Source organism: Podarcis vaucheri, assembly GCF_965113315.1.
Source record: "Podarcis vaucheri genome assembly, chromosome: 5".
In the NCBI taxonomy this organism is placed as follows: domain Eukaryota; kingdom Metazoa; phylum Chordata; class Lepidosauria; order Squamata; family Lacertidae; genus Podarcis; species Podarcis vaucheri.
The window spans coordinates 104,271,431-104,285,921 of NC_138763.1; the positions used below are offsets into that span (position 1 = coordinate 104,271,431).

At 41.9% G+C, this 14,491-nt stretch overlaps 1 protein-coding gene across 2 annotated transcripts in view; it reads right to left on the reverse strand.

Moving 5' to 3' along the window:
• Nucleotides 1-2,850: 2,850 nt before the first annotated feature.
• The window catches only part of LRP6 (LDL receptor related protein 6), a 90,293-nt gene continuing 78,652 nt past the window's right edge, over nucleotides 2,851-14,491 (reverse strand). The window contains exons 18-23 of one of the 2 annotated variants that reach the window (XM_082223043.1): nucleotides 12,332-12,568; nucleotides 11,247-11,357; nucleotides 9,135-9,365; nucleotides 7,604-7,740; nucleotides 5,903-6,000; nucleotides 2,851-4,714 (exon numbers count right to left, since the gene is read on the reverse strand). In XM_082223043.1, the coding sequence (XP_082079169.1) occupies nucleotides 4,423-4,714; nucleotides 5,903-6,000; nucleotides 7,604-7,740; nucleotides 9,135-9,365; nucleotides 11,247-11,357; nucleotides 12,332-12,568 (1,106 nt within the window). In that variant the 3' untranslated portion in view covers nucleotides 2,851-4,422. The remainder of the gene's footprint in view (nucleotides 4,715-5,902; nucleotides 6,001-7,603; nucleotides 7,741-9,134; nucleotides 9,366-11,246; nucleotides 11,358-12,331; nucleotides 12,569-14,491) is intronic. The other variant, XM_082223042.1, reaches the window with a different exon arrangement.

The window sequence follows — 14,491 nt, forward strand, 5'->3', positions numbered from 1 at the left end:
GAAACTATGTTTAAATAGCTTTCTGCAGAACTCGTTTACTGGGAACCCAGTTAAATAAATATAAATATTTTTTTCTGTGGCTGTAAAATAATTTAATGTAGAGTACTGTTTTTGCAATTAAAGCTAAATGATACTATATCATAAAATGGAAGTTGCCTGTTCCTATCAAGCATACAGGTGCTCATCATGGTTGCTTTTCTGATAATTATTTCAGAAAGTCTTTACTAGAGAAAGATTAACTTGACTTTCTGACTTTGTAGCCTTTTCCAATTCTGTTTTGGCAAGATAATCAGGAAGTTTAGAAATACCTTTTGCAAATGTCTATTAGACAGGTGTTTATTTTAAAAATGCTTGTCAAATGTGAACACTTGGTAACTGAAACACAAATAATATTGATCATATGGAATGCTATGGTCTCTGCCTGACCAAGGATTGTCTTCGCATGGTGGCGAATGGATCTGTGGGATCAGACCTAGAGCCCACCCAGCCCACCATCCTGTTTCCCACAGGGGCTAACCAGACGCCTCTGCAGTCAGCATATAACCAAGAGGACTTGACATAGAAAGTCTTAATGGTTATCTGCTGACATAATAATCCAGCCACTGACAGCCTCCCTGGGTTTGTCCAATTCCCCTTGAAAGCCATCAGTTGGTGGCCATCACCACATCTTGTGGTACCAAACTCCATAACCTGTGACCTGGCTACCCTCTGCATAGGCCCATATGCACAAGAAGCCTGTTCACACAATCTTTCATAAAATTGTGGGGATAATATGGGGAAGGATCCTGACAGCTAATGAAAACTATGGACAAACTGGAAAACAGAAGCCAGGAGAAAGTTTTCTGTTGGGTGTAAATGGCCTCCTAAGTGAAAGCAGCTCCTTGGTTCAGGGAACAAAAAGTGACTGACTACTACCTCTCTACCTCTGGTGAAGAGTTAAACTCAAAACACGTTAGGCTGAAGAAACTGGGAGAGCACCCACAAATAAATGTAATTTTCTCCTGTGACTTTGGATGCCTCCACCCGGTATTTCTTTCTAGCCAAGCCTTCTCCCTGATTCTTGGTGGTGGAAAGCCCTTCTGTTGCTATAGGCAAAACATGGGTAATGATGAACAGAGCAAGTTACAGGAAAAGTCAAGCCAAGAGACTGCACAGAGGTGGAGGAAATGGTGCAAGTCAAGCCGACAAGCTGGGCACCCAGAATGGTTTCATTCTATTCTTTTTATTTTATTATATTATATTATTGCACTTTCAATTTTACAAACAAGAACAAAGATTCTATTCTTAGTGCTCTTGTTCATCTTCAAATGTAAATTCAACTCTTTGATTGATTTGTTTTAGTATGCAACTGTTGATCTACATAGATGCGAAAGAGCTTATCCTTGGCTTGACTCAAGATAGCATTTGCTCTAAGTTAGTGGCTTTCTTTCCAGGGTTTGTCCTGTGTGCACCACAAAAAATTGACAGTTATCTGTCATCTAAATGAATTTGCACAGGAGGCAAGAAATCTTGGCTCCATCACTGAAAGAAGATAGCACAGCACAGCATAAGCTCAACCACCTTGTAAAAGAAATTGGCACAAATACACACTTTGCAAGAAGAAGATTGTTGCCAACGCAGTACAAACATTTGGATTGAGATAAAGCAACGCAATATTCTGAATTCCCCAGTGCAATTTTATATGGGCTAATTCCCAGTCAGAATGGTGTTCACTTAAAGATGTCAACAATGAACGGTCACTTCCCACCAGCAGTACAGCCTCTGTTCAACCTCAAATATTCTTCACAGATTAGGTACTGCATGAAGTTTCCTTATTCTGCAACTTCCAGGTGATCCCAGGTAAATATTTTCTGTTCAAAAATTCAAAATGGACAGCTAGATAACTTCCAAGTTTGTGAAATGAAGCTCCTGTAATTTAGCACTTTTTTTGGGGGGGGGTGTAGAAATGTACAAGCTAGCCTTTGAAACCAAAGCCTAATTCCAAAATTTGGCCTGAAATCCTGACAAGCATAACTTTGGAAGCACATTTCAATTAACTCATTTAAGTTTACTTCCATGTCAATGCACTTATGTCTAGAATATAAATAGATTTCCTTTAAAGCTTCTTCAGGCACATAGTGTACATCCATTAGATTTCCAAATGCCAAGGTTGCTCATGGAGTTGAAATAAAAGTGAGCTTCTGAGAATGAAATGTAACAGTGCACAAGTTAGCAAAAAAGAAAAAAAAACATGAAAGTTACAGATTCAAAGGCAGGTCATGTTTGGAGCTTGAAAACTTTCAGACATAAAAGGGCTTCTTTTATATAGCTGTTGTGGCTGCCATGCCTATGCTGATATTATACTAGTATTTCCTACATGACACAAAGCATGAAATTGTGATTTATTTCTAAATACAGGAGGCTCTAAGGAGGAGTAGCCCATTGCAACTTTTCGGGACATGTCTGTTCTGTATTCCCAAGTTTTTGAAAACACACATCTCAATTTTGTGTTTTTCTCATTTAGTTCAGCATCCAATGTGGTAATGCAGGTGCAATCATGGCTAATATGATTTCCACAAAATGTATGAAACAGCTCTTGGTGAAAATAATGGGATTTCCTGACATCTATTTACAATCAGTGTAACAATACTATTATTTTTATTCTAGCAGAAAGGCTCTGTAGCCTCTTTGTGATAGTTGTCCAAGTTCCAAAGCCTGAACTTCAGAAAAGCCTTTTTCACATGTTGATTTCTTGCCAGCATGTACAGCTACCATAAAATGAAGCCCTGGCACCCCTTTCAAATCAGGGAAGGGTTGTAGAGAAAATGAAACTAACTAGATAGATAGATAACAAAATACTTTGGCAAAGAATGATGGTAAAAAAACCTGTTGTTCACACCAGTTTATGCTTAAGAACTGAATTTCTGCCATAGAAGAGGAAGTGGAAATCGCACTGCAAAGACTGGGTTACTTAACTTCAACAGGAAGACGTGTTTCAAACAACCAAGGAGGTCCAGAGTGCATCCTGAATGAAAAACGCTTAAATGTTTCCTAATAAAGAAAAATATCATTTTAAAATATATATGTAAGCATTGTATACTGCGGTATTCACTAGACACTGAAAGTACTGCAAGAACATAACATTTCATTTACATTAAACTAAGAACTGAAAGTAAAATTTTATAGTTTATAAATATGACATCTAGATGATGGTGATGATGATGATGCCATTATATTTTTATACAACAACACCTTTTCTGGGCACTGAAACATTTTAAAGAGCTGGCAGGAAAAGGTATTCAGGTATAATTACCCTTGTCTTTATGATGGGAATAGCTCTGACCTGGTAGAACATAATCCTATTGTACTGCCAGGAAAGGAAGGGGGGGGAGACTCCTCTCACACACATGCACCCACACACACTTACATATTCACAAAAGGCCCATTCATTCTTTACTCAGCTCCAAAGAGTTAACAGGGTGGTGGAACTAGGAACAGTCCTCAAGTTTGTGCACTCCTTCTCTTGATTCTCTTACAGCAGACAGATGCTAACAAAGAGACCTTCCTGGCCCTGCAAAATGGAGCAGGGAGACATAAGGGAAGAAGTAAGCAAGCCCGAGGCCCACTCCTTATTCTCCTCTCAGAAGGTTATTGTGGCACCCAATAAACAGCCACAATCCACTGAACACCTATATTGTTCTTTTTAGCAGACACACAGAGACTTGAAACATAACCACAGCCAAGAAAATGACAGAACACCTAGAAAGGGACAAACGCAGAAATGATGCAACTTGGCTACTTCAGAAAATGTGAATTAAACAAAAAGGTGCCATTTTCAAAAGTGTATAAGCATCCATGATTTCACTTCTGAGAATAAAGCCCTTTATGTACCATTAGTTATCTGTCCGGTTTATGTACCATTAGTTATCAGTTTTCTTCAGCTTTAATTTGCATTGCTGGCCCATCAGAGCAAATGCCAGAGGTTATTCAGCTCTTTGAAGACGTTTATACATACTGCTTTAGGGTCGGTTCCCTTAGTTCTATTCCTTGTCAAAAGCTCTTTTCTTCTCCTTTTTGGTGTTTGGCTCATTGAACAGCAACACAACCTTGATCCTTCTATTTCCCTATGTGCTCAGTCACTTCACAAATTTTAAGGCATCTTCTTGTGTTCCATTTGGAAAAATAAACAACAAACTTCGTATACAAATTTTAAAATTTTCTTATGGCACAAAGCAGCAAACTGTTTTAGGAAAATATATAAATAACCTTCTCTCTCTCCCCACCCCCTTTCTGTACAAGATATATGCAATATAACCCCCACCCTCATTTAATAATTTTCAGCTGTACACACTATAGCCTGCCTCATGTCCTCCCCCCTCTTGATAAGGACAGTTAGTATTTACACTGGTGGGTTGGAGGCAGTCAAAGGAGGGAGGGAGTCTCTCATGAGGAGTCTGTGCAAGGAGAAGGGGGCGGTGGATAGAGGTGATGAGAGTAACTCCGTTCTGTGTATGGAGATGGTGGGCAGCTCTCATAGTTCTCCTCTGCCGATAAGTACTGGCTGCGTGGTGTGGGCGGTGGGGGTACAGGCTCAGAATCATAGTTCAAATCACTGGTGTAACCCTTTCCCACAGTTGTCATCACTCTACGGCTGGGGGCGTAGTCACTGTCACAAACATCTGTGCTGCATGGTGTAGTGGGAGGGGCAAAATGCCGGTAGCTGTATGGCCTGTAACTGGGATGGGAAGGGAAAAAAGAGTTAGGAAGGAAAGATGCATCAACATTTGAAAGGAATCTCAGATTTCCTTGACCATGCAACATGCCAATATGATCAGTAGGCAAAGGGTTGTTTTTGTGGGTGTGGGTGTTTCTTGCAACATGCCGTTGATGCAATAAAAGTGCATTGATGGCTGATTGATATTGCACCATTCACACATCAATTTCACTTTATTAGTTGTCCTGCAATGGTTCCCCAATGTTAGAGCACTACTGCCATCTGGAAGGGAAACATGTGCCCAACAAAGGCAGCAACATAACCCAGAACATTTCATAGAATCACAGAGTTGAAAGTGACCCTGAGCATCATCTAGTACAACCCTCTGCAATGCAGGAATATGCAGCTGTCCCTTATAGGGATCAAACCTTGGCGTTATCAGGACCATGCTCTAACCAACTGAGCTACCAGAGCTATTTCTGGTATAAAAAGTTACAGGATTTCAGCAGGAAACTATGGGACATGCACTGATAGGAAAATGAAGCAGTATGTCAGTCCTGAGCATTTTGCAGGCACAAACAGTATGGGAAGTGAGATTGTGCTTAACTGCCTTGATCCTATTATTAGCACAACAAATAATCATGAATGCACAATAAAAATACATTTTGGAAAAGTCCAAACACATTTTAAGTTTTTCTCCTTAGACAGCTTTTGCATTAAATGAAAAATGAAGGCAGCTCCCTGTGTAGCCTCCACAGTGCAAGGCAAGACCTGCTTTGCATGACATTTCAGTAAATCTTATTTGCTCAGGGAGTGGTATATTCATTCACTTCTTCTGCCTTCCATTTTGATACTGTCCTGGCTCGGGAAGCATATATGCACACCCCAAAAGACAACCCAGTTGGCCATCCCAAAGGCAGCCCATGGGCTTACAAATATTGGGAATTAAAGGTGCCTTTGATTCACTGCTAAGAAAGCAGCTGGCACAGGGGCAAGCTTGTAAACAGCACCCTGTAAGCCAGGGTAGTCTCTAGATGGAGTTTTGTGAAGTGGGAGGAGGACCCTTTTCTTTCCGTGTGACATTTATGTACTACAAATGACTACATGCACACCATGTATGGAGTAAAAATGTTTGTGGGCTAGACAGGTTTAGTAGACTTATTTGAAATGCCACACTACAGTGCCATTGAATGCAAATAATAAAATTACCTGTACGATCGATGGGTAGATGGACTATTTGAAGAATAACCAAATTCCATAGTGTAATGTGAACGCTCAGTAGCTGGTGATGGAGGAGGATTCAAAATCTTTTGAGAGAGAGGGAGAGGAGGGGAGACAATTTTAACAGAACCATAACAAAGTTTAAAAGCAATATTTTAAGCACAGCAGTAGTAAGCCAATCCTTAGTAAGCACAGCACTAGCTTCTACCATTTAGTATGTATTTTGGAAAGTTGTTTGTGCGCACAAGTTTGTTAAACCACCTAGAGTTGGAATAAAGGTGAGAAAGGAGCAGCAAAACCACTGGAAAAACATGGAAGATTAGGCCTGCAGTCGGTTCTTTATGACACCTCATAATATATTGTAACCATTTTGACAGTTGCTGAGATCAAGGAGCAGGTTTTTGTCTACTGTTGAACACCATTTTGAATCACGATTGAACCTTTCAAAAGTGTACTGATTTTTAATTTTTTTGGTTTCTTAGAATTTTGAGCAGTGTCATATATATTTACTTAATTAAATTTATACACTGCTTGATTGTAAAAAAAACCAAAACCCTCAAAGCTATAAAACAATAAAATTGAGAAAAAACACAACCATACTTTAAAACATACAAAAGTTAAAATACTAAAACAGGTTAAGATTACCTCAACTTTCTAAGCATCTGGCTAAGCTTGTCTAAGGGGGATGCGGGTGGCACTGTGGTCTAAACCACAGAGCCTAGGGCTTGCCAATCAGAAGGTTGGCGGTTCGAATCCCCGCGACTGGGTGAGCTCCCGTTGCTCGGTCCCTGCTCCTGCCAACCTAGCAGTTCGAAAGCACGTCAAAGTGCAAGTAGATAGATACCACTCCGGCAGGAAGGAAAACAGCATTTCTGTGCGCTGCTCTAGTTCGCCAAAAGCGGCTTAGTCATGCTGGCCACATGACCCGGAAGCTGTCTCCGGACAAATGCCAGCTCCCTCGGCCTACAGAGAGAGATGAGCGCGCAACCCCAGAGTCGTTTGTGACTGGACCTAACGGTCAGGGATACCTCTACCTTTACCTAAGCTTGTCTAAACAAGAACGTTTTTAGCAGGCACAGAAAAGAGTACAGTGAGAGTGACTGCTTGATCGCAATAGGCAGGGAGTTCCCAAGTGCAGGCACTAAACAATCACGTTCTTACAAATGCAGAATGGGCATTATGTGGCACCTGTAGTAGTGCCAATTCTGCCAATCAAAGCAGTCAAGGGGGCACGTGTAAGGCATTGTGATCCTGTAGGTATATGGAAATGCTAGTGTTTTACATACTACTCATTTTTACTGCTCAGAAGCATTTGCTTTTATTTCACTTAATTTTTATGTCTTATTTCCATAGTGGAATTTAAGAAAGTGTACCCCGAATTCCATGGTAGTCTCCCATCAAGGCACTGATCAGATTCAAATCTTCTTAGATTCAGAAAAGTTGCTATATTGTGTACCTTCAGACTATGCCTTCAAACTGAAAGCTCCAAGGAGAAAAAATATTTATATAATAAGTTTCTATCTAATATTTAGCTTTCCTGCTCAATATTACATTACAGATTTGTTAGAATATTGACCTAACTTTGTCCTTTTCTTGTGCTGCAAAAAGAGGCTTTATGGCCCAGTTTCCAGAGCTAGGCTCAGCAGGGCTACAAATTACAGAAAGAATAGTTTATCAGAAGTGACTTACTGGAGGGAAGTAAGTGCCCTTGGTGCTTGAAGAACTGCTGGATGAGGCCCCAGTAACATGGGCTCTATCATATGGAGGTCCACTACTTCCACCCATAATACTGAGGGAGCTGATCACAGATTTGCCACGGGACATTCCTAAAACAGAAAGAAAACTAATCAACATTCACAACATTGATAGTATACAAGACAATATAGAATACAATAGTATTCTGGATAACAGGGACCATATGCCCAAGCAAGCTTTAATAGCACCCATATTTTCTCCAAATAACATGAATAACTACTCTTTTGGGGAGGCTTTACACATTTTAAAGAATCTCCAACAAGTACCACTTCTACACACATTTGTTAAACCACTGAGTGGGCCACGGGCCATTGCCACTTTTCGGGATGGGGTGGGGGTAGAGTGGTTTGGATGCAGAGGTGGGGCTAGTCCAGCACTCCTATGCCACCCCACCCTCACTGTCACCCTGCCCACCCTGCTGCTTTGGAGGTCAGCTCTGTGGGGGCTTCCTGCTTGCATGGCCACTCCTACTATTCACACAATACAGTAACTGTAAAGCGACACCTCACGGCTTACATGACCCTTCTTCCATTGGGGTCCTGGGTTGAAGGGAAGCAATTTGCCTGCCAGTCTCTCTGCTATCAACTTTTGCTGACAGCCCTCAGTTCCTGTGCTTGGGCTTTTCGTTTGTTTGTAAATGTCTATAAAGGAGATCCCTCCTGGTCTGTCCTATCACCCACACACTGGACACCCACTTTTACTAGGAAGGTAATGACGGCAAAAGTAAATATTCAAAGTTTAAGAAATCATACAAACGTTTTCAATTTGCATAACCTACACAGGTTGCATAATTGAGCTTTAGTTGCTATTAGATAATGTGTCCAGGTCTGGCGTATGCTTGTACTTTAGGAAAGATTACTACACACAGTGCTATTGAAAGGCAGTTCGTTCCTGCCAAGAAGATCTGAAGATGGAGGAGGAAAGCCAGCACTCAATCAAAAGGACTAGACCAGCAATCACCAACCGGGTGCCCTCCAGCTATACTGGACAGTTGGGCTTGCCGGGGGTGATGGAAGATGCAGTCCAATAAAGCACCAGACTGGTGAAAGTTAGAGTGGATGTTTTAGTTGGCAAGTCTTAAAACATACACTTCCACATGGCACACTCCACCTACCCTTGTTCTGAGTTCACAATAACACCACCGGGTCTACCGCTAATCCCTTTTCAGCACCACACCTATCAGCCTATTAGGGCTTCAGTAAACTGTTAATTGGGATATATTTGAGCCTAGGAATTGCCACACTTATGTCAGTGGAAGAAGCGGGTGGTGCATAAAACTCCAACTGACTATAAAAATAATGTTTGAGGATTCTAGTTGCAGCTTCTGCAAGTACAGTTGCCAAAAATAGAAGCCAGAATTCACGTTGTTTTGTTGGCACACATCAGCAAAACTATGAGAAGCTTCATTCAGACAGAACATAAGAGACAACAAAGTTCCAAAATGCTTGTATGTCTGATGACTAACCAGGAAGAGATCCAGAGAGAGAGCTTGGGTGAGGAACGTAGCCCAGTGGTACAGAAGCTGGTCCATGTGCGACATAGTCATTGCTCATGGTTTCTCCATCCCCTTTCATGCGCTGACACAATACCCTCTGGCAAACAAAGTACATGGCACCAACCAAAAAAACTGTGAGAATCACACCAATGATAGAACCTATTGTATTGGTGGCTTGCGGGGCTGGTTCCTCTGTTGTGTCTAAAAGTAAGGAGATAACAAATACACATTTTAAATAACTTGAACCTTAGAGTCCTGCCACTCTATACGATTACGATAATCTTTATTGTCATTGTCCCATACGGAAACAACGAAACTGAAAAATCTACATAAAACATTCAAAACCCAACAAGCCTGCTATGCCAGCTATCCCAACCTGGTTAGCCCCCTAAAAACTCTGATACCCCATTTTAACTACAATAACTCCCATAGAGACTCCTTAAAGGTAAAGGGACCCCTGACCATTAGGTCCAGTCGTGACTGACTCCGGGGTTGCGGCACTCATCTAGCTTTACAGGCTGAGGGAGCCGGCATACAGCTTCCGGGTCATGTGGCCAGCATGACTAAGCCGCTTCTGACGAACCAGAGCAGCGCATGGAAACGCTGTTTACCTTCCTGCCGGAGCGGTGCCTATTTATCTACTTGCACTTTGACGTGCTTTGGAACTGCTAGGTGGGCAGGAGCAGAGACTGAGCAACGGGAGCTCACTCAGTCGCGGGGATTCAAACCACCGACCTTCTGATCAGCAAGTCCTAGGCTCTGGGGTAGAAACTGTTTCTCAGGCAGCTAGTCCTAGTCTTTATAACCCTATACCTTCTTCCAGAAGGCAGAAGCTGAAAGAGATCATTTCCGGGGTGCACACTATCCTGCGCTATCTCTGCAGCTATCTTATGGCACCTGGAAGCATAGATTTGATCCAAGGTGGGAAGAGTGCACCCAATTATTCTCTCCGCAGTCTTTACAACCCTAGAGAGCACTGTTTTTCCCCTGACCGTGAGCTCCCAAACCACACACACAGACCACAAGTTAATACACTCTCAACAGTACAATGGTAAAATGCCATCAACAGGTCCTTTGAGAGATTGTTTTTCCTGAGGATTCTCAGAAAATATAACCTCTGCTGTGCTCTCTTCATCAGGTCTTTGCTGTTTTCTCCCCAGGTTAGGTCATCTCTCACATCCATTCCCAGAAATCGAATACCTTGATCCCTTATGAATCTTAACTTGCCACACATATTTAGTGGGAGATGTAGGATGTGATGAAATATCTGCTCCTAGCTTAAGTGAGAAGTGAGGTAGCAAGAAACTGATGGGATTAAGGGAATTGTACAGAGATGCTTGAAAGGGGACATTTTAGCTCTCCTGAGAATGGATAAAAGTATTCTTTAACTAGATGATGAGAGTTAAGAACTGAAGCACATGCCTTTTGAGCCATGGGATTGTTGCAAAAATGGCATTGTGCAGCTGTACCATTAAAATTCTACTGCATGGATGGTCTCAACCATGTGGGAAGTCTTCGTGTCCTAGTTTGTCATGAAGGTTGAGCAGGAAGACTAATTCTTTCCACATGATAAGAGCCATCTGCATGGTAGAGAGTCTGTAAGGTGTAGCTAGGGGTAAATAATGTGATATACGGATGCTGTCTGGTTCCTAATTCTGTTTATTCTGTTCATTCTCTCACTTCAATTCCAGAATAACAGCAGCGTAAGCTATTTATCTTTATTTCAACTAATATAAAGCTAACTTCTATCATTTGTATTCTACAAGCAAGATAACTTATGAACTGGATCAAAATACAGTGGTGCCCCGCAAGACGAATTCCTCGCAAAATGGAAAACTCGCTAGACGAAAGGGTTTTCCGTTTTTGCGTTGCTTCGCTAGACGGATTTCCCTATGGGCTTGCTTCGCAAGACGAAAACGTCTTGCGCTTTTTTTAAAAAGCTGCTTGAGGAGGCGCAGTTGCGACGGGCCGTGCTTCGCAAGATGAAAAACATCGCAAGACGAAAAGACTCGCGGAACGAATTCTTTTCGTCTTGCGAGGCACCACTGTAGTAGTTGTTTTGTATTTAAACTTCATACTTACAGCATCCCTGTTCATCAGAGCTATCACTGCAGTCAAAGTTGTGGTCACATTTCTTGTTTTTCCCAATGCACTGCCCACTGGCACATCGGAACTGATCTGTTAAACAAAGCACTGGAGGAGGATAAAAGCAAACATGTGTTTACTTAGTATCACAAATTTCTGAAACAACTAGCCAATTGCTCAGCATAAAAATCAAGACAATGAATAGTATCAAAGCCTATCATTATGAGAGTTCTAAATCAGGAGGCAAATCAAGCCTATTTGACTTGAACAATGTAGAAATTTGAGGCCCTGGGGGCTCTGGCAGGTGACTGCTTTTTGTAGCAGGTGTAAATAGGGAGAATCAATAAGACCCTAATCCACCTTCTCTAGAGACCCTCCAGCAATTCAGAAACCACTATTGTAGCCCACTATATGTTACCTAAAACCTCAAGCATGTGGGGAACAGGCTAGTCTCCACTAGTAGAAGAAGAGAGCAGAGATGGCTCTTGAGAGAGAGTGTGAGAGATAAAAATCACTCTTGTTTTCTAGCTCTCCCTTCCTCCATCCATTTCAGAAAATTTCATAAAGGAAGAAGGGACAAAGGGAGTTGCCAATGGGAAGAGGGCAGGTATCACTCCTCACAAGTCAGAGAGTCTATGGCACTGAATGCAAAATTCAGCTTCTCAAGAATTTGAGTTTTGCAAATTTTAAATCCTTTGGGCTGTAAATATATGCTTAAAAGTTTTGTCCCATGTGACTCCTTGCTTTTCCCAACAGCAAACAAAATTGGAATACACAAACTGGTAAAACTACAGAACAGGAACTATGCAAATTCACTCAATTTGCAAGGTTTCAGTAAGTTTCAGAATTCAGTTTCTCTCAGTAAAGAAACTGGATTTCCTAAGCTCAGAATTGTACTTCTTATTGCTGCACAGAATACATACAGCAGTAGGTATCTGTTAGAACAGACAATTCATTTTAAAGAGATTTTTGTTGTTTGAAATATGTATATCAAGATTGTTTAAAAAGTTGCCACTGTTCCTCTTCCTTTTCATTTCCAAATCAATTTTCCAGTTTCTTTCATGAGCTGGAAAAATTAATACCTTCACATTTCTTTTCATCTGAGCTATCCTGACAATTTGCTTCTCCATTGCACTGAAGGACACTGTCAATGCACTGGCCACTCTCGCATTGGAACTGGGACTCTGAGCACATAGGGCAGTTCTTTTCATCACTGGCATCTTCACATTCAGTGAACCCATCACAGCGCCAAGCCGCAGGAATACAGTCAATCTCCCCTGTGAAACATGTGAAGTGCTGAGGAGAGCATGTTGGTGGTTCTGTTACGAAAAAGTTTTGGGTTTTTTCAGAAGAATGAAACTGTGAAGTAACAGCACATAAACGTCTGATCAAGTGTCAAAAATATCTATGGGAAGATAGAAGCCATATTTATGGAAAACCAAAACTAAGGCTCTGCTTGAATTGTGAACAACCAACCTCTGCCTCTCCCACTGCAATGACTGAACTTTGGTGATGCAATGATGTACAGTCAAACTAAACTCCGGAATCTACACAGCAGAACAGAAACAGCCTCTAATGTAATATCTTTTCTACTCAAGATCTACATGGTTTCAAGAGCAATAGACACTCCGGGTTCAAAACAAAATCAGTGTTAAATAAAAAAAAATTGCAACCTGGTGCTGATAATGGGTCTATTTATATTTTGTTATTTTGTCCCTGGGATTACATGTGAAAAGGATCTAGGAGTCTTGGTTGACCACAAACTTGACATGAGCCAACAGTGTGACGCGGCAGCTAAAAAAGCCAATGCAATTCTGGGCTGCATCAATAGGAGTATAGCATCTAGATCAAGGGAAGTAATAGTGCCACTGTATTCTGCTCTGGTCAGACCACACCTGGAGTACTGTGTCCAGTTCTGGGCACCACAATTCAAGGAGGACACTGACAAACTGGAACGTGTCCAGAGGAGGGCAACCAAAATGGTCAAAGGCCTGGAAACGATGCCTTATGAGGAACGGCTAAGGGAGCTGGGCATGTTTAGCCTGGAGAAGAGGAGGTTAAGGGGTGATATGATAGCCATGTTCAAATATATAAAAGGATGTCACATAGAGGAGGGAGAAAGGTTGTTTTCTACTGCTCCAGAGAAGCGGACACGGAGCAATGGATCCAAACTACAAGAAAGAAGATTCCACCTAAACATTAGGAAGAACTTCCTGACAGTAAGAGCTGTTCGACCGTGGAATTTGCTGCCAAGGAGTGTGGTGGAGTCTCCTACTTTGGAGGTCTTTAAGCAGAGGCTTGACAACCATATGTCAGGAGTGCTCTGATGGTGTTTCCTGCTTGGCAGGGGGTTGGACTCGATGGCCCTTGTGGTCTCTTCCAACTCTATGATTCTATGATTATCCTCAAGGAGATATTGTGAGGATGCCTGACTCACCTCACCCCTCCCTCCTACTGCCCCTCCCAGCCACTCTCACTATGGTTTTGAAAGTGCCACAACCAAAGAAAGAAGGTAGATTTCAATCTGAGGAGGGAGTGGGCAATCCCATGTCCAGCTACACAACTCTTTGTAAAATCTTCCCTCTCTGTCTCTCCTCCCTTTGTTTTAAAACGAGAAATCCACTAGCCTGTTGTCAAGCTATGGCACAGATGAGTTGTACTTTGGGCCATTTGGATATATAAACTGAAAGCCATGAGCCATTACTCTTATGCCAACTAGCATACAAACTTTGCAGTATTTTAGGGTACTTCTGGGCAATACACTAATTGAAATACTTGGTTATAAGCAGGGCAACAGTTGCTTTGTTGGGCACTGTTGGGAACAATGAACACTTGGGTCTAATCTGCTGAGTTGTGTCTTTTCTACTCATCTCACTAGGCCAGGGGTAGGCAACCTAAGGCCCCGGGGGCCGGATGCAGCCCAATCGCCTTCTCAATCCGGCCCACAGACGGTCCAGGAATCAGCATGTTTTTACATTATTAGAATGTGTCCTTTTATTGAAAATGCATCTCTGGGTTATTTGTGGGTCCTGCCTGGTGTTTCTACATGAGTAGAATGTGTGCTCTTATTTAAAATGCATCTCTAGGTTATTTTGGGGGCATAGGAATTCATTCATTTTTTTCTTCAAAATATAGTCCGGCCCACCACATGGTCTGAGGGACTGTGGACTGGCCCACAGCTGAAAAAGGTTGCTGACCCCTGCACTAGGCTGTTAAGTTCACACACACACACACACACACAC